General features: G+C 43.7%; 1 protein-coding gene across 6 annotated transcripts in view; it reads right to left on the minus strand.

The window, feature by feature from the left end:
• PDE10A (phosphodiesterase 10A) overlaps positions 1 to 26,359 on the minus strand; it is a 188,943-nt gene that overhangs the window by 132,487 nt on the left and 30,097 nt on the right. For 4 of the 6 annotated variants that reach the window (XM_035108580.2, XM_035108582.2, XM_035108583.2 and 1 more), the window contains one exon: positions 9,430 to 9,498. The exons of 1 other annotated variant lie outside the window; for it this stretch is intronic. In XM_035108580.2, coding sequence (XP_034964471.2) covers positions 9,430 to 9,498 — 69 coding nt within the window. Of the gene's footprint in view, positions 1 to 6,088; positions 9,984 to 26,359 lie in introns of those variants that run through there. One more of the 6 variants, XM_060272806.1, reaches the window with a different exon arrangement.

The following is a 26,359-nucleotide window of genomic DNA, read 5'->3' on the forward strand; positions in this document are numbered from 1 at the left end:
TTTCCCAGCTCATTTTCATTGGGATCTCATGTGTGACCTCAGCAACTGCCCAGTCAGCAAAAGAGGCCTTAATGAAAGCATTATTCCCCATCTGATGATGAGGAGGGACATTTCTGCCTGCAAACTACTTGCCACATTTAATATGACCTTGTCTCTATTTTTAGTGCCATACATTTTCAGAAAGAGGGTCTACTCTTTGCCTTTCTCTGTAAAAGGCTCCTGACAGGGTGGTTTGACCCTTGGAGCCCAAACTAAGGCCAAGAGGTACACACTTGCTTAAAGCAATAGCTTGCAGCCAATTACTTCAAAGTCACCTTCCGCCAGCATTCATTCATCTATTTATCTGAAGTATTTATAATCTGCACTTTCATAAAAGTATAACGAGGTGATTGTACAACACTGTAAATACTGGGTTTTTAAAAAGCAGGGATTCCTATTGCAAAGGCCCACCTGAACAATTTCATTTTCAGAAGACATCTAAAAGAAGGCTGAGGTGATTTCTGCAAATGAGTATAACAATCCCAAAGAAGGGCAGTGCCAAAGAATGCTCCAACTACCGCACAATTGCGCTCATTTCACACGCTAGCAAGGTTATGCTTAAAATTCTACAAGGCAGGCTTAGGCAGTATGTGGACCGAGAACTCCCAGAAGTGCAAGCTGGATTTCGAAAGGGCAGAGGAACCAGAGACCAAATAGCAAACATGCGCTGGATTATGGAGAAAGCTAGAGAGTTCCAGAAAAATGACTATGCAAAAGCCTTTGACTGTGTCGACCACAGCAAACTATGGCAAGTTCTTAAAGAAATGGGAGTGCCTGATCACCCCATCTGTCTCCTGAGAAATCTCTATGTGGGACAAGAAGCTACAGTTAGAACTGGATATGGAACAACTGATTGGTTCAAAATTGGGAAAGGAGTACGACAAGGTTGTATATTGTCTCCCTGCTTATTTAACTTATATGCAGAATTCATCATGCGAAAGGCTGGACTAGATGAATCCCAAGCCGGAATTAAGATTGCCGGAAGAAATATCAACAACCTCAGATATGCAGATGACACAACCTTGATGGCAGAAAGTGAGGAGGAATTAAAGAACCTTTTAATGAGGGTGAAAGAGGAGAGCACAAAATATGGTCTGAAGCTCAACATCAAAAAAACCAAGATCATGGCCACTGGTCCCATCACCTCCTGGCAAATAGAAGGGGAAGAAATGGAGGCAGTGAGAGATTTTACTTTCTTGGGCTCCTTGATCACTGCAGATGGTGACAGCAGTCATGAAATTAAAAGGTGCCTGCTTCTTGGGAGAAAAGCAATAACAAACCTAGACAGCATCTTAAAAAGCAGAGACATCACCTTGCCTACAAAGGTCCGTATAGTTAAAGCTATGGTTTTCCCAGTAGTGATGTATGGAAGTGAGAGCTGGACCATAAAGAAGGCTGATCGCCGAAGAATTGATGCTTTTGAATTGTGGTGCTGGAGGAGACTCTTGAGAGTCCCATGGACTGCAAGAAGATCAAACCTATCCATTCTTAAGGAAATCAGCCCTGAGTGCTCCCTGGAAGGACAGATCGTGAAGCTGAGGCTCCAATACTTTGGCCACCTCATGAGAAGAGAAGAATCCTTGGAAAAGACCTTGATGTTGGGAAAGATGGAGGGCACTAGGAGAAGGGGACGACAGAGGACGAGATGGTTGGACAGTGTTCTCGAAGCTACGAACATGAGTTTGACCAAACTGCGGGAGGCAATGGAAGACAGGAGTGCCTGGCATGCTCTGGTCCATGGGGTCACGAAGAGTCAGACACGACTAAATGACTAAACAACAACAACATAACATTATTCATGTTAATTCATTCCTATTGCAAAGGCCCATCTGAACAATTTCATTTTCAGAAGACATCTAAAAGAAGGCTGAGGTGATTTCTGCAAATGAGTATAACATTATTCATGTAGTGTGGGAAAATACATTTTTATCCATCTCCCGTATTACTAAGACCCAGGTTCATCCAATTAAGCGAAAGGATGGGGGAGTCAGGATAGAGAAAAGCAAATACTTCGTCCCACAGTGCATAATTAAACTCTGGCACATACCACCACAAGATGCAGCGATGGTCCCTAACGCAGACAGCTTTGAAAGGCGATGAGACCAAATTCATGGAGGATAAGGCTATCAAACACTACTAGTCACGATGGCTATACAGTTCCTCCTGTATCAGATGCAATGCGCCTCTGAATATCAATCACTTGGGAGAAGGCAAACAGAAGAGTGCTGTCATGGTCATGTCATAGGAACGGAGGAAGAAGCTGCCTTATACCATGTCAGACCATGGGTCCATCTAGCTCAGTACTGTCGACACTGACAGCAGTTCCTCAGGGTTTGAGGTAGGGACCTTTCCAAGCCTGACCTGGAGGTACCAGAGACTGAACTTGGGGCCATTTAAAAGCAGGGCCAGCCCACCCATAAGGCAAGGTGAAGCGACTGCCGCAGGTGGCAAGGTCCACCAGGACAGCAAATCCCAATGTCGGTCTTTCTTTTCCCCCTTGTTTCTGATGTAGATCTTCCCTGGCAGGGAGCGGTTCTCTATTTAGGGGTCTGCCTCAGGCACCAAAATGGCTTCAGCCAGCATTGTACCACTTAGCTACGGCCTTTTCTGCTGGCACACTTCTAATCTGGCTGGTCACTATGTGACCAGAACATTGGACTGGACTGGACTGGACTTTGGTCTGATCGATTAGGTTTTTCTTAAATTATACAGCTTTTTTTTTTATATAAAAAAAGGCCCTACAGCATTCCTTTCCTAATTGATTTCTACATCGAAAATTGGGAACCTGTGGCTCTCCATATGATGATGGCTTAATTCCCATCCGCCCCAAATAGCATGGTCAGGAATGATGGGAGTTGTAGACCAAGAACATATGGAGGGCACGGTTTCATAACTCTGATCTACAGGGATTAAAGATGCAGACACATAAAAAGTCATCTTCCTTGTTTCACATCCTTTTGCAGAATTATTCAGGGGAAATTGCCGGCGCTGCTCATGTTTCCATGCAAGTCCTTCTCTTAGCACTTAACAGCTTTCTGACTAATTCTGAATTAGTTTTATGGGGGAGCGGGGAGAAGAAGATGATTTCAGTTTCTCTGCACTCCAAACATTTTCCGGCTTGACAGCTCTGCCAGTGTGGGGGAGAGATCTGTGATGGCTTGAACTCACGCAATAGAAGTTACTTTTGAAATGTCTTAGCTATTCAAATGCAGATTTTGCTAGCACCACGTATCTGAAGAATTTCCTATACAGACCTGTGTAGGATTTTTTTTTTAAAAGCAGGTGTCTGTCTTTTTCAGCATTTGTTTACATGGCCAAAAAGATAGTGGTATGTACATGGAGGACTTTGAATTTCCTGTGTGGATGCAATGATCTCTGAAGGAAAATTATTATGCTCAAAACGGAGAGGACAGAAATAAGATGGTAAATGTAAATCAGATGGAGGAAGTAACTGTCTTTTTTGTCCGGAGAATAATCATCTTGCTGAACCACAATTGCTAAACAATTGCAATTTTTAGGGGGCGGTTCAGTCATCTTCCAGGTCAAATTGTGCTTCTGTTGTGTGAGGACAGCACATATTTCCACTACCCATTCAGCAAGATAAAGTCACTGGGGAAAGTGTGTTTCTTCTCCTGGCTACTATGTACTAATGATTATAGTGTGAAATTACCCTGAATCAAATATTCTCTACTGCGCATTTTTGGCACAAAGAAGTGCATTGGAGGTTAGGAGCTTCCCAAGCTTATCTTTCTAGTGCTTCCCTCCTTCCAGATAACCTGCTGCTCTAACACCATTTTTTGTTTTGTTTTGAAACCACAGCGTCATGATAGTAACAGCAGCACAATCACACAGCTGTTTAGATTTAGCAATCTGTCCTTACTTGGGGAAAGTAAGATAATTCAGAATGAGGTAAATGTTCTCACTCTGAATGAGCTTCATATGTTCTCAGAGGCGTTGCCAAGGATGTAACTATGTTGCTGTTATGAAGAAAAAGGACAAAGGAAAGAAAAAGTCGTGTTTGGAGCTTCAGCCAATCACAGCTGCAAAGAGATTCACAATGGATGCTGTTTCCTGAATGCTAGGTGTGCGGAGGGCACAGTGATGAGGGGGTGCCTTCTCTCTTCATTATCTCTGGGCAATCACCGAGTCACTGAAAAAGGAGGGTGCTTTTCATGGGGAGAGAAGAATAAAGAATAAAAGTCTTCAGACTGGCTGGCCTGCCTTGGTTTGGCTCGACCGAACTGGGGCAATCACAGAGAGCAGCCCTCAGACTTTGACAATTGAACAGTATCTATATTCCCTTCACCCCCACTTTTGTGTCACATCTTGCTCTATGAAGAGCAACACTTGACATGATAAAGGTTTTGTCCAACTGTAGATTGGAGGAGGGTTTCCTACGCACCAACATAACTATCTTTGCTTTCTATTTTACAACCCAAAACTACATCGGGGCATAACCAGTAAGGAGTGGGAGGAAGCCAGAGCTGGCAATTCTTGAAATAATTAATCTTGAATGAGTGAAATAATTCTGGTATCTGGGGGAGGATTAGAGGTAGAGCCCCCCCCCCATGTGTCATTTGCAGCTCTGTGGGTTTTTTGCAGGAACAGGGTCTGGATTCAACATATTTCTGTTAACTGAGAATTGTATGTAACAACATACAACACTTTTTTGCAGGCCTCTAACTTCTGTGGGGGACGCAGGTGGTGCTGTGAGTTAAACCACTGAGCCTAGGGCTTGTCGATCAGAAGGTTGGCAGTTTGAGTCCCTGTGACGGGTGAGCTCCTGTTACTCGGTCCCAGCTCCTGCCAACCTAGCAGTTCGAAAGCACATCAAAGTGCAAGTAGATAAATAGGTACCGCTACAGCGGGAAGGTAAACGGCATTTCCGTGTGCTGCTCTGGTTCGCCAGAAGCGGCTTTGTCATGCTGGCCACATGACCTGGAAGCTGTACACCATCTCCCTTGGCCAATAATACAAGATGAGCGCCGCAACCCCAGAGTCGGTAACGACTGGACCTAATGGTCAGGGGTCCCTTTACCTTAACTTCTGTGGGCTTATTTAGTTGGTTATATTCACCAATGCTGTGCAGCCCAAACAAAACTACACGCTAAGGGGGGTAGCCCGTCGTGTTTTTCTGACAACTGGCCCAGAAACATGCCAGCCAACCCTGGCTTGACTAGGCTTCTTCCTCCACCCCAACCTGATTAGCTGAAACCCTAGTGATTGCCTGCTCCTGAAAAACTAATTACACATTCCCTCTCATTTGTAGCACATTGTTTTCATTTCTGCCTGTGTGTACAGCGTATGCTCATAACAAAATGGCATTTTCTTATTTTTTTCCCCAGCCTCCCAAATATTTTTCATCCATGACTCCACTGAATGGATGGGAAGGCAAAAGGGTGTTCAGTCCAGAAGAGAGAACAGTGCAAAGGCAGAGACACAGAGGTCGTGCTGCCCTCTAGTGTACAAGATAGCAATAGCAATTGGACATGCTATTTTATACTGTACCTGTATACAGAAAGCACAGAAAAGGAGATGTTGTAGTTGTAGTAGTAGTAGTCATTTAGTCATGTCCGACTCTTTGTGACCCTCTGAACCAGAGCACGTCAGGCACTCTTGTCTTCCACTGCCTCCCGCAGTTTGGTCAGATTCATACTATCCAAACATCTCGTCCTCTGCCGTCCCCTTCTGCTTGTACCCTCCATCTTTCCCAACATCAGGGTCTTTTCCAGGGAGTCATCCTTGCCACAATGAGTCTCTAAGATCCCTCTTTGTTCTTAATTTAAACACAATGAGCAAAACAACAATGAATCAAGAAAAATGGCTCCGCGCAAGATCACTTGGGTGAAGTCATTTCATTCAGTGCTGTGTGTGGTGTGAGAAAATTCCATTAACAGCTCTGATTCTTGCAGTGCGTCCATCTTTCAACCCTGTACGTCGTTCAACCCTTCACAAAATATCCTCATGGAGGAAATACATGCAAGCAAAAACAAATGCTCCCTTCTCTACATTTGCCATTCATTTGGGCTGCAATCCTAAGCATACTTACCAGAGAGTAAGCCCCATTAAACTCCATGAGACATTCTTCTGAGTAGACAATATTAAGATGGCATTGTGAGATACAGAAGTAAGAGTGTGAAACAAAAGGGGAGACAGGTCCATTGAATCTTTTGGCCTCATACTCATACTGTGACGCCTAACTGTCTGTGAAAATAAATACACATGCAGAGGGAAATTAAATAAGAGAAGATCGGGATGGTGTGCACCAAAACAACGAGGAGGGCAACTGGATTGCAATGGACAATATCACAAAGCATCTATTTACTTTTTAAAAATCCTTCATAATAATTATACAGCCATGTCATAAACACAGTGAGATCATTGCTTTTTTATTCATTGAAGGGATTTGTGCCTTTGGCTTGTGCACCTACCAAGCAGATCCATTTGTTTATAATAGTAGTTACTCTGTGTGCAGAAGCAAAGAGTCAGCCAAGATAGAGGTGGTCCTGATAAATCATGGCATGCAGCCTGAGCCCTAGCAGTGAGGAGAGCGGTGATCTGCCATCCATAAAAGGCGTCTCCTCATTGTACAGCATTCTGTGGAGTGTATGCAGACCATTATTATTAATACGCATTCCTGTACCATTTTAAATGTGGAGAATCCTTTACAATCTCTCCCTCTTCATCCCAGTCACCCTGTTTATGACTATTACTTTTTACATGAGAGCAACTGAGACACAGAAATGGGCCACCCAGCATGTATGTGGTTGTGCAGAGGTTTGACTCAAAGCTTTCCAAGCCAAAATCCAACATCCAACCCACTAAACCACAAACAGGCCCCTTATTGTTAGGACTATTCTTCCTGCACACTGTGAATAGCATGTACACTTCTTCAGATACACTGAAGAAGTATCTGAAGAAGTGTGCATGCACACAAAAGCTTATACCCAGAACAAACTTAGTTGGTCTCTAAGGTGCTACTGGACTTTATTATTATTATTATTATTATTTATTTATTTCGACTGTGTCAGACCAACACGGCTACCTACCTGAAACTATTAATAGCAGTTTTACATTTCTATGCATTTACATCGGACCATTTATCAGTTGCTTCAAGCATGTGTGGGTACGTGTTTGTGCAATATTACATTTGCATTCCCTTCCATCGCAGAGCGATAGCAAAGCCGTCGAAACCAAAATGAGCAACAGAAAGAGCATGTCAAAAGTGACTCTTAAAATCCTTCACAGAAAGCACAACATTCCCAACCAAACTGTCAAAATTCAGGCACTGATGCACAGAGGAGTAGCAGTGACAGCTTTACCTTCCTAGCCAGAAGAGAGAGAATTGTCAAATGTAAACAGTCAGAAAAACCTTCATGTTTACAGATGCAGCTCTTGCTACCCAAGTGTGTGTGACCAGAAGAAGCATTAAATACACTGAGGAGATTGTTGTAGGAATCAATACGGGGTGGCTCTGCCCTATTCCACTACCCCAGCCTGCCACTGGATGTTGTTGTTTAGTCGTTTAGTCGTGTCTGACTCTTTGTGACCCCATGGACCAGAGCACGCCAGGCACTCCTGTCTTCCACTGCCTCCCGCAGTTTGGCCAACCCATGTTCATAGCTTCGAGAACACTGCCCAACCATCTTGTCCTCTGTCGTCCCCTTCTCCTAGTGCCCTCCATCTTTCCCAACATCAGGGTCTTTTCCAGGGAGTCTTCTCTTCTCATGAGGTGGCCAAAGTATTGGAGCCTCAGCTTCACGATCTGTCCTTCCAGTGAGCACTCAGGGCTGATTTCCTTCAGAATGGATAGGTTTGATCTTGCAATCCATGGGACTCTCAAGAGTCTCCTCCAGCACCATAGGAGGATACAAGCCACTGGATACAAGCTTCAATTTAAATAAGTCTCTTACCCAGGCATGGTGAGAGCATTTACTAGCAAATCCATAAGACAATTCCACCAAATTCTCAAGGAATCACCCTTCTTGAAGTGGACTATCTGGGTATAGAAAATACTGCTCAGAACAGTTTTCAGATCCTCTATCTTTCTTGGGATTGCAATTCATGTTAGGGATGTGCCAATGTTCACTTGTTCCAATATGGGATTGAATGCAATGCTTCGGGGCCGCAGTATTCACTGAGCTCACACACATGCACACACCACATTTCCTGATAGGCTTCTGCTTCAGTGCCATGTTCATTCAGCTGGGTCTTCTTCTTGGGACCAGTGATTCCAATCGATAGAGAACCACACAGTACACATAAGGATATCACAGGGCTAGGCAACCAATCAGACCTGAGAGTGAGGGAATGCTTCTTTCAACAGCATTGCCCCAAGTTTTGAACTGATGATCCTGTTTCTAACCTGAATATTGAATGTATGGAAGATCTGCTGTGCCCCCATTCCTGTGTTATCTAAGTGTCGCATGCAAGTGTGGAAGTGTGGGATTTCGATTGCTGTTTCCAAAGGCTGTTAGCAGCTCAACTCTTTGCTGCTGTTGCGTAAAGGATACAGGTAACAGAGGAAGTAGCATTGCTTTGTATCTCTTTAAATCTGTCGCAACTGGAGTTGCCAAAAGATGCAACAGTAACCCACTCCAATTCACTTCTCCAGCAACCCACAGACCATCAATGATATATTGCAGCAAAATTCAAATAAACCTAAAATGCCAATCACCGAAGGATGAAAAAGACAAAATCATGTGGAGGAAATGAGCAGTTTAGTGAAAGTATCTCTGAAGAATTCCAGGTTGAGAAGAACGTCAAGTTATAAAACTTAAATCACATCCTATTAAAACTATATGAAGAAGATAACTTGATGAGGCAAGGGCCCTTTATAATAGCTAGGAATGTAATTCAAAATTATTTTGGCATGTTTCTATTGATATATTTTATTTTATAAGATATAGAAAATTAGTTGGGCTGTGCCGAATATTCTCCATATTCTCCAGGCCGAAAGCAGTAGATCATAGGGGAAATGCTTGGGGATATTTTTTAAATAATTTGCTTGGGCAAATAGTCACCTTTTGTATCCTGTTTGGCACCATTGTTTCTCACCACTGTTTTGACACATTGTTTCTCAACTCTGATTATCCCTTCCTTCTGCTTCCCAGACTGGTCACATGCATGACACCAGCCAATCACCGTATAGTAAACAGGATGATGTCACAATGCAAAATAGTCAGATACGGTCATGTGATTGTGTCACTGATAGCAAGAAAGGGCAACAAGAATGAAACAAACATTTTTGGAAGCAATGCCAATGAAGTTGTGGAAAAACATGAGTGCTTTTTTAACACTGCAGAAAATGATCCTAATAAATTCAGCTCGGCCCTTCCAATTACTGTTATTTTATTAAACTTCCAAATAGCAAATGATTATATACTATACCAGTTAACTGCTGCAGAGTGCGCTGCATCAGGCATTTCTGTGCCACAAAAGTACTTTCTGAGTTTGTTCCTATAAAGATAGCAAACAAAAGAGAAGGGTCACAACATCCTTAGGCAAAGGGTCAGGGAATTCTAGTTTTAAAGTCTACTGTTTATTCTTCCCCTTTTCTGTCAGCCATTGGTGCAAACATTTTTCTCCTTCACTGTTTGCATTTTATTTATTTATTTATTAAAAAATACTTCTACATCACCTTTCTAGGCAATGCCTATCCAAGGCAACTTACAGCAGAAAAAAAAATTGCAAAATTTATAATGAATGGGATATAGTCTCAAGTGCCAAGTTCATACTAATAGGAATTGCAGAACTCACATACCAATCACACCATCATCGGTAGTAGTAATAGCAGCGGCAATAGTAGTATTTATTCATTTAAATGTTATTAAATTCTTTCAACATATAACTGCATCCTATAGATAAATAGAGAGGGAGTGATACAGTTACAGAAAGCAAGGACTGAACATCCATGCTTCAGCAGCAGAAGAAGAAGAGTTTGGATTTGATATCCCGCTTTATCACTACCCGAAGGAGTCTCAAAGCGGCTAACAATCTCCTTTCCCCTCCTCCCCCACAACAGACATCCTGTGAGGTGAATGGGGCTGAGAGACTTCAGAGAAGTGTGACTAGCCCAAGGTCACCCAGCAGCGGCATGTGGAGGAGCGGAGACACGAACCCGGTCCCCCAGATTATGAGTCTACCGCTCTTAACCACTACACCACCACACTGGCTCTCTGCACACTGGCAGATGTATGGAGAGTTCAATCCTGCTTTGTGCCACATCTCTGCCCACCCCAGTGGGATGACCTATCTGCCAATTTCGTGATGTCAATAGGATGTCAGATGGCTGGGAGGTGCGTGACCTAAAATAGCTTCCTTTAAACTTCTGTTTAATATACAGTATTACCAATAAATAAAAATTATCGTGGGTATATCAATAATATATTGAAATGCCTTTGCAAGACAAATCTTTCCTATTATCCTTGCCGAAATTTGAGATTCCAAAGTCTGCCACGGCTGCGGATCCTGCCTGAAGTCGCTGACACCTTGCCTCATGGGGGGGGCAGTCCTGGGGGGGGGGTATAAAGATATGGCCTGCTGGTCCAAAAAGGTTCCCCATCCCTTCCATACACCCTACACTGAGTAGAGGGTTGAACTAGAAGACCTCCTGGTCCAGTCTAAAATTACATCGTTCTATGGATAACTGCATAAACTTGGGAAACAAAACGAGAAGATATAACACTTGTCCACTGCAGCACCACATCATAAATAAGCCATTCCCAGCCAATTCCGTTTTGAAGTTCCTTCTTGGATAAAAAGAACTAAATCAAAAACCTTCAGTCAACAAGTTACATTGATTTCTGTACAGAATTATTATACAATAGACTTAAAATTCCAGACTTTGGGTTAGACTGTTGACTTGGGAGCAAAGAAATCTTGGGCTTAAGCAAGTTATTTATGAAAATATTAAAAGGATTCTAATCCATTCTCCAATAAATTATGCCAAATATTAAATTGCCAGCATAACAGCAAATCTGTCCCCTACTCCACTAATCCAGGCTGCTTTTCCTTCAAAGCTTATCTCGCTACTAGGCTACACAAACATGTGTGTCTTCCAATCTAGCATGTGTTGCAACAGACTGCCTGTTCTTGGTAGGCAATTTAGGACAAGACGCAAAAAGTATATGAAGAATAGCTAGAAATGAAGCAGTGCTGTCCAGATTTCAGCGATAAAAGTGGGCATTAAGTGCACACTCACAGTGCAATTAAACATATTCCTCCCTAGTATGTGTGGTTGGGGTTGCAGTCTTGGGCTACAGTCTCCTCTTATATGGTCATGTCCCATGGGCATCTGCTTATGAAGAAAATGCTAGGCTGTGGGCTCATCCACACTTCCTAGTTGTCCCATGCCTAGAAAGCATGAGGTTGAGCAGTTGAGCTGCCATCCAGCATACTCCTCCACTCTTGGTTGACTTCAGTGGGATTGAAGCAAGTTGCCTCCAGACTGCCAGTATTTTGCAACAATTCAATTCAAGCAAATACTGGAAATGCAGGCAGTTCAAAGCACTCTGTTGTTCTAGCACAACAGATCCACTTTTTTAATTTAAAAAAACATAGAGAGATTTTTGCAGCTAGGAAAACGACGGGGAATGCAGTGAAAAGTGACAGGTGATTGACAAGAAGACACGTAACTACCATGCAAGCAAATCAGAATGAATTCAGGATGAGTGCTCAAGCTAGAGAACCTCCCTGCAAAAAATTCAGAACGAACGCTCCTTAAAGACTAGACCTAGTCTAAACTCTCCATGAGCTTTGTGCAGATGAATCAGGATGATAAAAAAATGATCACAGGTTGGAGAATCTCCCCATGAGGAAAGGTTGCAATGCTGAAGACGTTTTAGAAATGTGAGTAAGAGGTGACATGATAAAATTAATAAAACCCTGCATGGGACGGAGAATTTTTTTTTGCGCTTCTCTTGTAACACTAGAACTCATGGACATCCAATGAAGCTGAGTGCTAACAGATAGTTAAAAGAAAATACTTCTGCATGCAGCACATAATTCAACGATGGAACTCACTCCCACAAGAGGCAGTGATGGCCACCAACTTGGATGGATTCAAAAAAAAGGATTAGACAAATTCATGGAGTATAAGGTTGCCTGTGGCTTCTAAGTGTGATTGCTATGCTCTGCCTCCACAGTCAGAGATGCTTCCAAATACCAGTTGCCGGGCATCACAAATGCAGGGAGTTCTGTTGTACTTGGGTCCTGTTTTCTAGCTTCCCATAGGCAGCTGGTTGGCCACTGTGACAACAGAATGCTGGACTAAATGGGCCATTGGTCCGATCCAGCAGGCTCATATTATGCTCTAAAGCTCGTAACAGGTTGCCTGGAGTAATCTATCTGCAGAATTCCATAGAGATATCTCTGTGTTATGACACCTTAAATACTAGTAAATTTATTTCAGCATAAACATTTGTGGGCTACAGCCCAATCCATCAGATTCAGATGCATGAAGAGTTATCCCCATCAGGTAATGTTTATACATCTGATGAAATGGACTGTCATTGATTAAACTTATCCAATAATATAGGTGCTAGTCTTCAAGATGAGTCCTTGTTATATATGCAGAACAGCAGCCTATATAGTAACATGATTGTTCTAAGATAATGTTCCAGAAGTTCCTAACTTCACTTTCATTGTTTTGCAGTATAGCATACTTAGCATGCCTTCTTCATAAGCAAAAACCTCCCTGTTTTATGAGTAAGGAAGCAAGTTGCCAGAGGTGTCGCAAGCATACAGGCACTGCTTGTTAATGACACATTGCTGGTTATTCTACAGGGACCCTACTGTTCTTTTTTTTTTAAAGCCTTTTGCCTCTGCAAGGTGCACAAACTCTTTCCCCCTTCAGAACTGACATCTGATGAAAGGTGTTGCCCCAGGATTGCTGAGAGGTAATGCGTTAGTTTCAAGGCCTGCTTGTTGGGTGGGCTCTTTCTTCTTCTCTTGGCAGCTCTCGCCACCAGGTGCTGGGCTGTGTATTAACATTCTGAATCTTTGCTGTTGGATTTGTTAGCATCAACAAAGATTATACAGTATAGTACAGCACAGAGGCCTCCCCTGTTCCTAAGTCAGCTATTCCTCCCAATGGAGATCAAAGCCAAAGCATGTTTTGGCATCCAAATTTTATTCCTTCGAAAATACACAACTAGTATGTTTCTATTTGCTTGGAAGTTTGCCATTACATTAGAGTGAATCTAGATTATTAGCATGTTCTGGGTCTAAGATGAAGCAAATGCTCAGTACAACAAAATCCTCACTTTTGTTTTTGGGTGATCATGGGAATACCATTATTCTTCCTGTAGCAGATTTCTCTTTTTGGAATTACAGGACTATAACTGGTAGACTATATGTCCCATCTTCTTCATTCAACCATTTTCAATGGCAAAGTGTAAAAACGGAGCATTAAAATCACCAATTGTTCTCCTCTGAACTCCACAGTTCATGAAGAAACTGATTAGAGATTGTTTTAATATACTTAATTATATCCCATCTTTCCTCCAAGGAGCTCAAGACAGCGTACTTAGTTCCCCTTCCCATTTTATCCCAGCCACAACCCTGCGAGGCAGGTTAGGGTGAGAGAGGGTGACTGGAGCAGGGTCACCCAGTGAGCTTCATGGCTGAGTGGGGATTTGAACCCTTGTCTCCTAGGTCCTAGTCCAACACTTTAACCACTACACCACGCTGTCTCTACTCTCCTATTTGGAGAGTTTACACACTGCTTCAGTGATTCTGCACGACTGGTAATTTTTGTTGTTGTTCATAAAGTCCTGGATTGCTCTGTGGGTTTGGAGGGGGGTGAGTCAAGAACAAGGGGGTCTTTGTCTTGTCAATAAAGAAACACATTCCCTGTTTTTATGTACAAACTAAAATTAAGAAAAGGAAACAAAAGGCAAAGAGTGCACAAGCTTAAGCAGTCATGGCATTGTTGCTCACCTCATTAGAGACTGCAGTGTGGTAGCTATTGAAGTTGGACATAACTCAGGCTATGCTTACATTTCAACAGAGCCTTTGCCTGTGTGTTCTCCTAAACATAACACTGTGACTAAATATTTTATAAACACATCCGTTTTTATTTTTTAAAGATGGGTTTGGCCAGGAATTCAAATATTATTAATATTTCAAATTTGCAAGCACTATGCAAAACAACATCCGGAGAATGATTCAGGCTAGAACCAAAAAGGACAGCTTGAAAAGTTGCCATATAAGCAAAAAAAGAAAAAGAAAAGGCCATTGTAATAAAAATAAAATAAAAAAGAGGCAAGCCAGAGTAAACTCCTGTCACAGACCTGAAACCGGCATGTGAGGATAGCTGATTGCTGAACAATTCTGGAAGTTACCGTCTAGGCCTCCCCATCATGACTCTTCCAGTCCCAGTTTGTGACTGCAACTCTAGACACACTCAGGACCAAACCAGGAACAAGACATTAAATGTAGGCTGACCAACCTTTACAGAAGGCGCTCTTCTGTTTGAAGGACTGCAAGAGGGTCCTGTATCTGAAGGGTTGTCTGGCCCAAGTACAACTAAAAATGACCATAAGAAGAGAACGGAGAGGGAGGGTTGAAGCTAACCCGACCCTCTCCCTAGTTAATAGCTGGGCAACAGACTGAACAGAAACATAAGTGATCTGGTCATTGTCTTCAGGAGCCCCCAGCTGCTCTTTCTTATGGTTCTTTATCTTTAAACTGGGTGATGTTACTTAGAGCAGGCACCCCCCAAACTGCGGCCCTCCAGATGTTTTGGCCTACAACTCCCATGATCCTTAGCTAACAGGACCAGTGGTCAGGGAAGATGGGAATTGTAGTCCAAAACATCTGGAGGGCCGAAGTTTGGGGATGCCTGACTTAGAATCTTAGAATTGTAAAGTTGGAAGGTTCCCTGAGGGTCATCTAGTCCAACCCGCTTCAATGCAGGAATCTCAACTGAAAGCCCACCATGTTCCAAGGGAGTCTATTCCACTGTTGAGCAGCTCTTATATGTTTAGTCAGAATCTCCTTTCTTGCAGCTTGATGCCATTGGTTCGGGTCCTACCCTCTGTAGCAGGAAAAACAAGCTTATTGCATCTTCTATGTGTCATCCCTTTAGATATTTGAAGATGGCTATCACTCTCCTCTTTTCCAGGCTAAACACACACAACTCCTTCAACTGTTCCTCATATGGCTTGGTTTCCAGATCCTTGATCATCTCGGTCACCCTCCTCTGCACACTTGTAACACATTGAGTAGCTGGACCCATAAGCAGGCTGCTAATTTCCAGATGTGTTTCACTTGTCAATTTCTAGTGGCTGCTCTTCCTCAGGCCCAGCTGTGTGATCCAGGTGGGGTGTGGAAGGACCTCACCTGGCAATCAACAGCATGGGCACAGATCAGCAGCCAGTATACAATACGCACAGAGAACAGGACTGAGGTTCATTTGGAAACGAGCCTTTGCAATGCACTTAGGGTTGCCATGTGTCCTGGACACATCCTCTTTTTCAGGAGTAAAATTTCTGTCCAAGAAGATTTTTTAAATTTGCCAAAATGTCTCTGGCTGTACTTTCTGGATGAGACATAGACATAACTGGTGGTTGAAGACTTCCTTTCCTCTTCTCTTCTCCTCCAACCCCCCCCCCCCAGCAATATATCACAGCTTCTATGGCCTACATAGAGTAGGGGTATTTAAAATAAGAGTCTTTATAGAGTCCCCTTTTTTGCTCTTCAAAATATGGCAACCCTACACTTACTGCACAATTCACCCACACACACCTTTCCAATTTTCCTGGAAGCCTCAAGTTTATTAAATGCCTGACATGACACTGCAGTTGCCAAGTTCAAGAAGAAGGTGGCAATGATTTGCTTTACTGACACAGAATGAATTTTCATAACCATCCATCAGACACCACATTTCTCTACACTATTATTAAGAAATCTGACTCTCTCCTTGGCTCTGTGCTCTACATTAAAGTGACAGCATTTCACTCTAGCAGGCTTATGAGATGTTTGGCCTAAACTCTTTATATGGCAATATGTATTATTTCTTTTAATGGTAATTCAGGTTGTGGAGGTGGGGAGATGATTCGCTGGTTTCCCACATATATTTAGTCCCACATGGAAATGTGTCAGCCCCGGTTTTGTTCTTATTATATTCCCTTTGTATAAGGCTATGTAGGCGGTGGTCAGAGAATTATTCTTCCATTCCTTCTCTCATGCCAGAGTGAGGATTATCACTCCAGTCCATAGATAACTGCACACAAGGGCAGTAGTATATGCATTTAACTGCCTGCATTTAACTGCATGGTCACCCATGTAACTGACCCCTCAAAAAAAAGGTAGAGTAAATAAAAATCAACATGCATTTCCAATGATAAATATTCGCTCTCTTGTTTTCTTAAGCACGGAGTCTCAGGGTGATGGTACCCAGGGAATGCGTGCTCCTCCAACAGGTCTTCTGTTTCAGTTCCGCTTCTACTGGCATTCAACTCAAATGCTAACATCTTCTATTTGAAGGGCTGCTTGGTTCAAGTCCAATTTAAATAACCATAACAGGAGAGAGTACCAGCCTTGAAGTCGCCCATCAATTGTTAACACATGAACAGCAGGCTATTTGCTCCCTTTTTGCTATGGATAAAACATTCAGATTAGCAAAATTGTCTGAGCATCTGTTGCTCTGTCTACCGCAAGGTGGCAGTAAATGCTTACAGGTAGATTAAAGATGCTTGAGCACCCAAACATCCAAGCCACCTCATTTTTTAGTATTCTAGACCAGTCAGCCTCTTGCGGCATTTGTTTCATTTCACCTTGCATCTTGTGATCCTGGAACTAATCTGTGCAAAATCCTCACTTTATACATGCTTCCTTCCTCAAAATTGTGGCTTCGGGGATTTAATTTTTTTTTTTTTTACAGCACTGAATAAGCACAAACACACTTCATACCCACAAACCAGCCCAAACATGTTGATGCTATGCATAAAAGAGGGAAAGGGGGAGTGTTGATATGTGAAATAGCAGGCACAGTGCCGGTACCTTCCTCATATTCTAACCTCCCCCCCCAAAAAAAAAATAGCAGAAGAGATTAATGAAGTGAACAAGATGGACACCTTTATAAATTCAGATTTAAATCAAAAGGAGCAACTTCCATAAAGGTGGATGAGTGGATCCATTTAAGCAAAATGAACTTAATTAAGCTTGCATCCTCTGAGTAGGAGGAGGCAGGCAATGCCTGACAGCAGAGGCAATGTAAGATATTTATCCAGATATAAACAAAGGGCATCAAATATGAGAAGAGTATACAAGAGTATACTGTAGATTTAAGAACATGGGAAGTAGACCGCTGATCACATATTGCAACAGTTCCTTGCATAGTGCAGAAATGAAAGGTATTCTGGCACCAATTAGAAAGGATGGCAAAGTTACTCTCTGCCTATTGACATCAGTCAGGCACCTTTGTTGTACTCTTTTTGATAAAAAGTGCCATTTCTGAAGCAAGGCTCGGGAATGCCTAGCTTCCCCCACCCCCAGCCCCGAAAATGCTTTTAAGAGTAGGTATCCAATACACAATGTGACAAATATATATGTCATCACACAGGGAGCTGGGGAACATTTTCTTATTGTTGTTTATAAACTTTGGGTTTGCACTTGGCCTGATTATCAGGACCGATGGGAGTTGGAGTCCAACAATGTCCAGAGAGGGCCACTAGTTCCCCATCCCTGCTTTAAATGATGCCCAACTGACTTGTAAGGAGTGGCTGATCCAGCCAGAGATTTCATGACTTTTCCAGTAGACTAGAGGTAAAGACAGGGGGGGGGATGAGCGGGGAGAGTTCTTTTAGGAGATCTATTGGCTCTTTTTTCTAAACTTAATTTCATCATGTGATGCTATATGGAGTGAGGAGCCAAGAGCAATAGAAGAACACAATAAAAGAGGGGCTAATTTTTCAGGGGCATTTGACCACCAGCTTGAGATTTCAATCTGTCTGGAATTACCTCCACCAGATAAAACAGGCAAGTGCTTTTGTCACACACAAGAGAAACACACAGGGAGAGAGAAACTCCGTCTTGCATTCTTCTTTCAAGATTAAGAACAAAACTTTTGCAGAAAATGTGCAGCACTGGGCAAGTCAGGATTTATTCTGGGATGTCATCCTTGTAAGTGTCTCTCCTTCAGAAGATGGTCATTCTCTTGCTTTCGCTCAGCAATCTAAGAAATAAATGATTTTTGCAGTCTTCTTCAACCTTTGTGCTATAAAAATAGACCAAGCGTGCTGATGTCATACTGTTGCTCAGCAACCTGTGCTGGTTGTTGTTTGTTGGGCTTTTCTTTCTTTCTTAGTGTCCCTGTTCTCTCATTTCTCATTGGCCTTCACAGCAGTCAGTCTGTAGAAACAGCACAGCCCACTAATGTTGCAGTAGAATCCATTTGCAGGTGACTACTTGAAAGAGAGATCACTGCGACTGTAGGAAGGATCGAACTAAGGGGAAACTGCGATAAAAAAAGGATTTGTTGAAAAAGGTTGTGCAGCCACCTCTTGCAGTAGATGTTTAACTCCTCAAAGTTCATTAATTCTTACAGAAATGAGGGGAGTTGGATCAGACTAGGCTTGCAATGCTAGTTTACCTACTGAAGCTATTTCAAGGGGAATTCCTTTGCCCCTGAAAATAGAATTCCTCTCACAAGTTAGTTCAAGAGTGTCAAAAGCTGATGGGTCTATTTTGGGGCCTGTGTGGTCTCCTTACATACACCCTATGACGGGTGTGGAACCACTGTCAGGCTGAGTGCTCTATCCCCATCTAGGCAAGCTTCTGGGAGCCACATGGTTTTAGCAGGTGGGGCCAGAAACTCGGCTCCCAGTACGTTTCCGAGCACAATTCAAAGTGTTGGTGCTGACCTTTAAAGCCCTAAACGGCCTCGGTCCAGTATACCTAAAGGAGCTTCTCCACCCCCATCGTTCTGCCCGGACTCTGAGGTCCAGTGCCGAGGGCCTTCTGGCAGTTCCCTCGTTGCGAGAAGCCAAGTTGCAGGGAACCAGGCAGAGGGCCTTCTCGGTAGTGGCGCCCGCCCTGTGGAACTCCCTCCCATCAGATGTCAAAGAGAAAAACAGCTACCAGGTTTTTAGAAGACATCTGAAGGCAGCCCTGTTTAGGGAGGCTTTTAATCTTTAATCGATTATTTTATTCTTCTGTTGGAAGCCACCCAGAGTGGCTGGGGAAACCCAGCCAGATGGGCGGGGTATAAATAATAAATTGTTGTTGTTGTTGTTGTTGTTGTTGTTGTTGTTGTTGTTGTTGTTATAAGTGTGCAATGCCACAAAGGAATGTTTAGCTGTCATTCCTGCATTGCAGGACCCATTGGCTCCTATCCAACTCTACAATTCTGAGATTCTATGACATGCAAATGTTTTCATTGTACAGCAGGCTAGTTTTTGCACATGCTCACATACTGCTCTCTAGGGCCTCTCAGAGATGGTTTGTGGGCAGGGCTCTTTTAAAGGAAAATTTAGAACTGCCCAATGGTATGGAATTATCATTTATGCCCACACACCTGTGCATTTTCCTTGTGTGAGCATACATGCTTTCTTCCTTAGAGTCACATTCCATGATATTTAGAATCCTCCACAGAGAGGGAGAAAATTCTCAGAACTGGGATTCAGACAGTGCTAATACAGAAGGTTAGTTATAGTCAAGCTTTACACAAGAACCGTATTGAAAGAGGCCAGCAATATTTGTGATGGATATTTTAAAGAAGAAAATAAGAAAACACAGAAACACTCAGGTGGTACAAAAGGCCTGCAGGCTGCAGCTCACACCCTTCTTAATACACCACTTTTCATACTATTTAAAGAAATACTGTAGTGGCCTAACACAAAATGGCCACCGCCTCCAAAAGAACAGAAAAAGTAAAGATACAGGAATATAAAATTGTAAAAATAATGATGATTTCCCCTCCATATTATCATTGGTAATAGTAATGATGATAGTAATAATGATGATTATACTTCTGCACTCTGCTCCCCAATACCACAACAACTTGGGAGCAATCCCTCAAGCCTGATGTGGGGCAGGCAACAGGAAAAATATAATGATTATAATGATGCCTATGAACTGGGCTGCCCCACATAAACAAAACAACAACTTTGGATAAATTCCTGCTGTGGAGCAGGCAGCAGGAATAAGAAAGGATTGTTGTATTGTCCCTGCTCCAGTATGAGGCCCAACTAGAGCAGCTACTTCTTCCCCCAATTCCCACATTTCTACAAAGCCTGCCAATGTGCATTTGATCCTGACGTGTTTTTAGAAGGTAATTTAATTATTGTTTGATTTTATACCAATGTTATATACTATTTGATGTTAGCCGCCCTGAGCCCAGTCTCGGCCGGGGAGGGCGGGATACAATTCCAGTGGTACCTCCGGTTAAGAACTTAATTCGTTCCAGAGGTCCGTTCTTAACCTGTAACTGTTCTTAACCTGAGGTACCGCTTTAGCTAATGGGCGGGGCGTAGTGAGGCGCCGCGACACCCGGGGCGGCAAATTGCCATGCACTGGGGGGGGGCGTCGCTACGTAACGACGAATTGCTGGCTTTCTACGTGAAGCGGGCTTTCTACCTGGAGTTTTACAGCGGGAGGCGCACAGCTTTGGAGGCGCAGGGGGGGCGATACTCCGCCACATAACGACGCATGCACAGCATCCTGTTGCGCATGCGTGTTACGTAGTGGGGTATCGCCGTCCCCGGCGACTCCAATCTACGTGGTGCGGCGGGGGTGCCACTTGGCGCATAGAGAGCTGAACAGAAGGAGACATAGTGCATTCTGATGGAATCCTCTGCAGAGTTCTAACAAAACGGTACATAAAGTGGAAAACCTGTGTATCACTTCACTCTGGAGGTGGGGCTCATATTCTTGAATGTCCTTCCAAATAAACAAAAAACAAAATGTGCATATAGAAAACGACGTTTCTCCCATATATACTAATATTCTATGCAGTAATATATTTTATTCAGCATGAAGGGGCATTCAAATACTTTGACACCCCCCCACACACACACACCCCACACACATACCCTCTTCACCTGAAGTTGCATATTCCAGTCACAGATTTGCCATCACATGTGAATTTCCACCATCAAATACAGTATGTCTCTGTATAATAGTTTCTGGTAATCACAAATGTTGGGGGCAGCTTGTGCCCCTTGGGTTCTCCTTGCAGGTTTCCCATAGGCATCTGGTTGACCACTGTGAGAACAAGATGATGGACCAGATGGGCCACTGGCCTGATCCAGCAAGACGCTTTTTATCTTCTCATGTCCTTAACAAGGCCTATACCATCCCTGACGTTTTGCAGAAGCTCGGCAGCTTGTTCTAAATGAGTGAACAGCCTAGAACAGTGGTGTGAGGAACTGTTGCACTGAGCTTCCCACACCCACAAAGCAGTTGTCTCTTCTCTTCCAAGAATAATGCTAGAGGCAAACTTTAGCATTTGCTGAAAACAAGGTAAAACGTTGCCTGAAGCACAGTTGTCTAGTTTTCCAGATGGTCCTCAAATCTGTTATTTTGACTCGTGTTAAGACAGACAATCAACCCGGACATTTGCAATACTTTAGGCTGCAGTCCCATGCAAACATCCTTGGCAACAGTAGTTTCCATTAAAAATCAGTGAGGTTCACTTCCAGTAAATGCATTTTGGACTCGGCCATTGGTGAACGTTAACCATATATGAAAACTGAGTAAGTGACTGTTTAGACAATATATAATTTTTGAAGGAAGTAAGCTTCTTGGTTTATTCACTATTTTGGAATGTAAAGCTTCCCAGTTCAGATGGTTACCTTTTGTATGATGATATCCTCTGACGTGAATGCGGTTCCATTGTCCGAGACGAGGGTGTCAGGGAGCCCGTGGGTCGCAAACAGCTTACGTAGTACCCGGATGGCTGCCGCCGTAGAAGTGGACGGTACCAGTGCGACCTCCAGCCATTTGGTGTAGGAATCCACCACTATGAAGAATGTTTTTCCCTGGAAGGGGCCAGCGAAGTCCACGTGCAAGCGTGACCATGGATGTCGGGCGGACTCCCAGGGCTGGACTGGGGCCCTTGGGGGATCCGGGCGGGATTCTTGGCAGGTCTGGCAGTGTTGGACCCAGGCCTCTATCTCTCTGTCAATCCCCGGCCACCACACATAACTCCTGGCAAGGGCCTTCATCCTCACTACCCCTGGGTGTGTCTCGTGTAGGGCTGTGAGGACCCTTTTGCGGAGGGGCTGGGGAACAACAACCCTGCTTCCCCATAACAGGCACCCCTTGTGGGCCGACAGTTCATGTTTGCGGTTTGTGTAGCCAGCGAATTCTGGCCCGGGGCTGCTGCTGGGCCATCCTCGCCACACCCAGTCCAGGACCCGGGAGATGACCCTATCTTTTGTGGAATGGTGCGCAACTTCTTGTGCCTGAATGGGTCGGTCGGGAAGCAGCTCCAGGGTCATAACCTCTTGCGCAGGCGCTGGGTCGGGGCCTGTTTCTGGTAGTGGTAGCCTGCTGAGGGCGTCTGCGTGGCCCATCGCCTTCCCAGGGCGGTGGATTAGTGCATACTGGTAGCCGGCAAGGAAAATTGACCACCTGAGGACACGTGGAGACAACACTTGGGGGGTCTGCTTCTCGGGGGCAAACAGGCCAAGCAACGGCTTGTGGTCAGTCACTATGGTAAAGGGCCGCCCGTACAAGAAATCATGGAATTTTTTTACGCCCTTCACGATTGCCAGACCCTCCTTGTCAATCTGTGAGTAGTTTCGTTCGGCTGCAGCAAGCGTCTGGGAGAAGTATGCCACCGGCACCTCTCTTCCATCCGGGAGTTGGTGTCCCAGGACAGCGCCGATGCCATAGGGAGAGGCGTCGCATGCCAGCACCACTGGCAGCCTCTCGTCGAAGTGTGCCAAGACCGAGTTTGAGACGAGCAAGTCCTTGACTGCCTGGAATGCGGCCCTTTGTCGCTGGCCCCACACCCAAGGGGCCCTTTTATCTAGGAGTCTGTGTAGGGGCTCCGCTACCGCTGCCTTATGGGGAAGGAAGGCATGGTAAAAGTTCAATAGTCCCAAGAATGACTGAAGTTCGGGCTTGCTCTTGGGCGCTGGGGCCTCACAAATGGCCCGTACCTTGTCACCGGTTGGATGGACCCCTTCTGCGTCCACCTTAAATCAGGTGGCGTTGTGGTTAAACCACTGAGCCTAGGGCTTGCTGATCAGAAGGTCGGCGGTTCGAATCCCTGTGACGGGGTGAGCTCCCGTTGCTTGGTCCCAGCTCCTGCCAACCTAGCAGTTCGAAAGCACGTCAAAATGCAAGTAGATAAATAGGAACCGCTACAGCGGGAAGGTAAACGGCGTTTCCATGTGCTGCTCTGGTTTGCCAGAAGCGGCTTTGTCATGCTGGCCACATGACCTAGAAGCTATACGCCGGCTCCCTCGGCCAATAATGCGAGATGAGCGCGCAAGCCCAGAGTCGGTCACGACTGGACCTAATGGTCAGGGGCCCCTTTACCTTTACCCTTTAGACCTTTGAAATAATACAAGGATTGTTTAACTGGTCTTCTTCAGTTGTACATGAGCACAGAAAACAACCAAATCTCTACATTCCAGGAAGTAAAGTATTTTTGAAAGAGACTGAGGCAAGAGTGCTTTCATTCAGGAAGGAGAAGTCCAACAAAAGAAGAAGGGGTCCGGGTTGAGGAAGGCTAGTTTAGAGGCAGGAGTAGTTTCTCAGGGCTACTGAGCCACTGTCTGGCCAGAATGTGTCCCACATCTGCCAAAATCTATCCCCCTAAATCCCCCCTAAAACAAAAACTCAACAACCCAAAGCCATACCTGCTCCATAGGGTTGTGGGAAAACCCCACAACAAACTTCGAAGGCATGTAGGGGAGGAGAGGGAATAATTCCTGTTGCACAAGTGAAGGCTGTCCCATTTTCGTAAGGAATTACTTAGCGCCAAGTTGTACGCAACCCTAACAAACGCATCATGGAAATTCATAAATGGTTCAAGTCAAGTAAACTATGCCATATTATTTATTCATTCGTCATTTATTTTTTGATTATTAAAGAGTTTGTTTTAAAAGAACAAAACACACACACAGTGCAATAACAACTAAAGAACACCCCCCAACATGGGGGATGAGATCAGACAGGAGACAAAGAGATTATGTATTGTACAAAGGATTGTTATGTTGTCCACATGTCTTCAGCTGCTGTTGGCAGGTAGCACTTGTACATCCGGTTTAGAGGTATACAAGATGAAGGCCCACCATATGGCATTAAGTGATTGTGTTATTTTCTTGTCTTGTATCAAATGTATCATGTGTTATTTTTCCTGAGATCGCAATAAACCAGATGTTCTCAGACCAAGCCTGTAAAGGCAAATTATCCAAAGTCCCCAACTGTTGGACTACAGCTTGACGGACAACAATGAAAAGAAATACCAGTAAATCCTTTGATGTAACGTCTTTGTTAGGCCTGCAAAACAGTGATAGCAAAAAAATAACTCAGGTGCATAAATTATATTATCCCCTGTAATTTTTGAATAATATCTGGTCTTGCATTTGCAGGCTTTTCCACCAGAGGTGTAAATATGATCCTTAACATTGCATCCTTTGCAGCAATAAGGAAAAGCAAATAATCACCCAATAAGATAGACATCCCAAGAAACTTATTTAGAATGCCATACATTTCACCAACACAACCTTCCAGAGTGTTTGAAGCATTTGGACACATATGGGAGGCCTTTAGGCATTTTCACCTGCAAATTCCAGCTTCTCCAACCATACTCCAACCATAAACAAATAAAAGAAATCTTATTTTGCAACATTGATAAAGACAAATATTGGGAATGTTTATATTACACACACAGGTCGCTTTTTCTAAGTGTCAACATTTTGAGAATGTGTAATAATGCAGCCTTGAGGTTCCCATGGCAACATGTTTCATTTCCTAGGTGACAGTGATAGTATGTCGTCACTAGTGAACTAAACTATCACTAGAAACACGTTCAGTTTCCTTCCAATGTAGCTGTCCTGAAAAAGCTGTCCTCACCTAATTACTAGTGACAACACTGGTGAACTCTGACAAGCTTTGGGGACAAGTTATTTAGGTTTTCCATTTCATCACATCTGTCCAATAGTCAAGGGAAGTAGGAAAAAGCAGTATGTTAAAGAATGAGTTTGTGCATTTCCCCATCACTTTCCTTTTTACAAAAAGTCTGCTCTTTTAAGGAAAGGGGTTTGTTTTGCAAGACCACCCAATAAGCTATAACTGTGCAACCTGAATTTTTGAGCACATGATCATTCAAGGGGCACCATATGTGAGGCCAAAATTTGATAAACACCTAAGCTTCTGAAGCCGGGTAAGAGAGGCACCAGGCACTGGGAAAGAGGTGTGAGGGCTCTGGCAGGGTCCTAGAGCCCTCCCGTCTCCTTCCCAAAGCTACAAAGCCACTAACTAGGCTTTGGGAAGGAGGCAGGAAGGCAAACCCTTGGCTCAGCACCCTGTGCAGGGGAGCCGGTCCATAGCTGCCAAGTTATCCCTTTTTTTAAGGGATTTTCCCTTATGCTGAATAGGCTTCCTCACGAGAAAAGGGAAAACTTGGCAGCTATGAGCCGGTCTTGCTGCCTCAAATCTGCCTCCATCTAATTCTTCCAGAAAATAGTAGGTGTTTCAAGTCCAAGGGACAGAACAAGCAGGTTTGGCTCCTCATGTACCACCTTGGGCCTCCTGCTGCTCACCATTCCCTTCAGAGCAGGCCTTGAAATAGCTCAGTGATAAGCATATTCAATGCTCAAAAAGTATCCCACATGAAAAAGTGAGTGGGCTTTTTTTAAATAAAAAAATCAGTGCCTATCAGAGTCCCAGCATGTAGACAAGCATAAATTAGCAGTTCTTGATAATGCTACATATGTGCATTGTGGCAGAGCTAACATTGCTATGGGAACATTAACGTGGGAATAAATAATTAAATCACAAGAGAAAATAATCATTGCAGATTGTGGCAGAGAAGACCACAGCCAATTCTTGGTCTGCAATCTGTTGGATCCAGAAGTGTGAGATCTCAAAAAAAAAAAAAAAAACCTGGCAAAAATCTGGAACCAGGTAAAACGCTTCAACCATGAGACCTGGAGATCCTGGCAATGGCCATACATGATCTAGTGCACTATTTGCATTTAAGAGTGGCATTTTAAACAAAATATCACATGCAATCATAAATTACCATTACAGCAAAACTTTCTCAAGAAGGGAGAGTGGTGGGGGCAGACAGGCCTGCGTGTGTTTTTACATATTCTGACGCATTACATTATTTTTGTTCTGCAGACAGAACATT

Source organism: Zootoca vivipara, chromosome 3 (genome assembly GCF_963506605.1).
Source record: "Zootoca vivipara chromosome 3, rZooViv1.1, whole genome shotgun sequence".
Classification (NCBI taxonomy): Eukaryota; Metazoa; Chordata; class Lepidosauria; order Squamata; family Lacertidae; genus Zootoca; species Zootoca vivipara.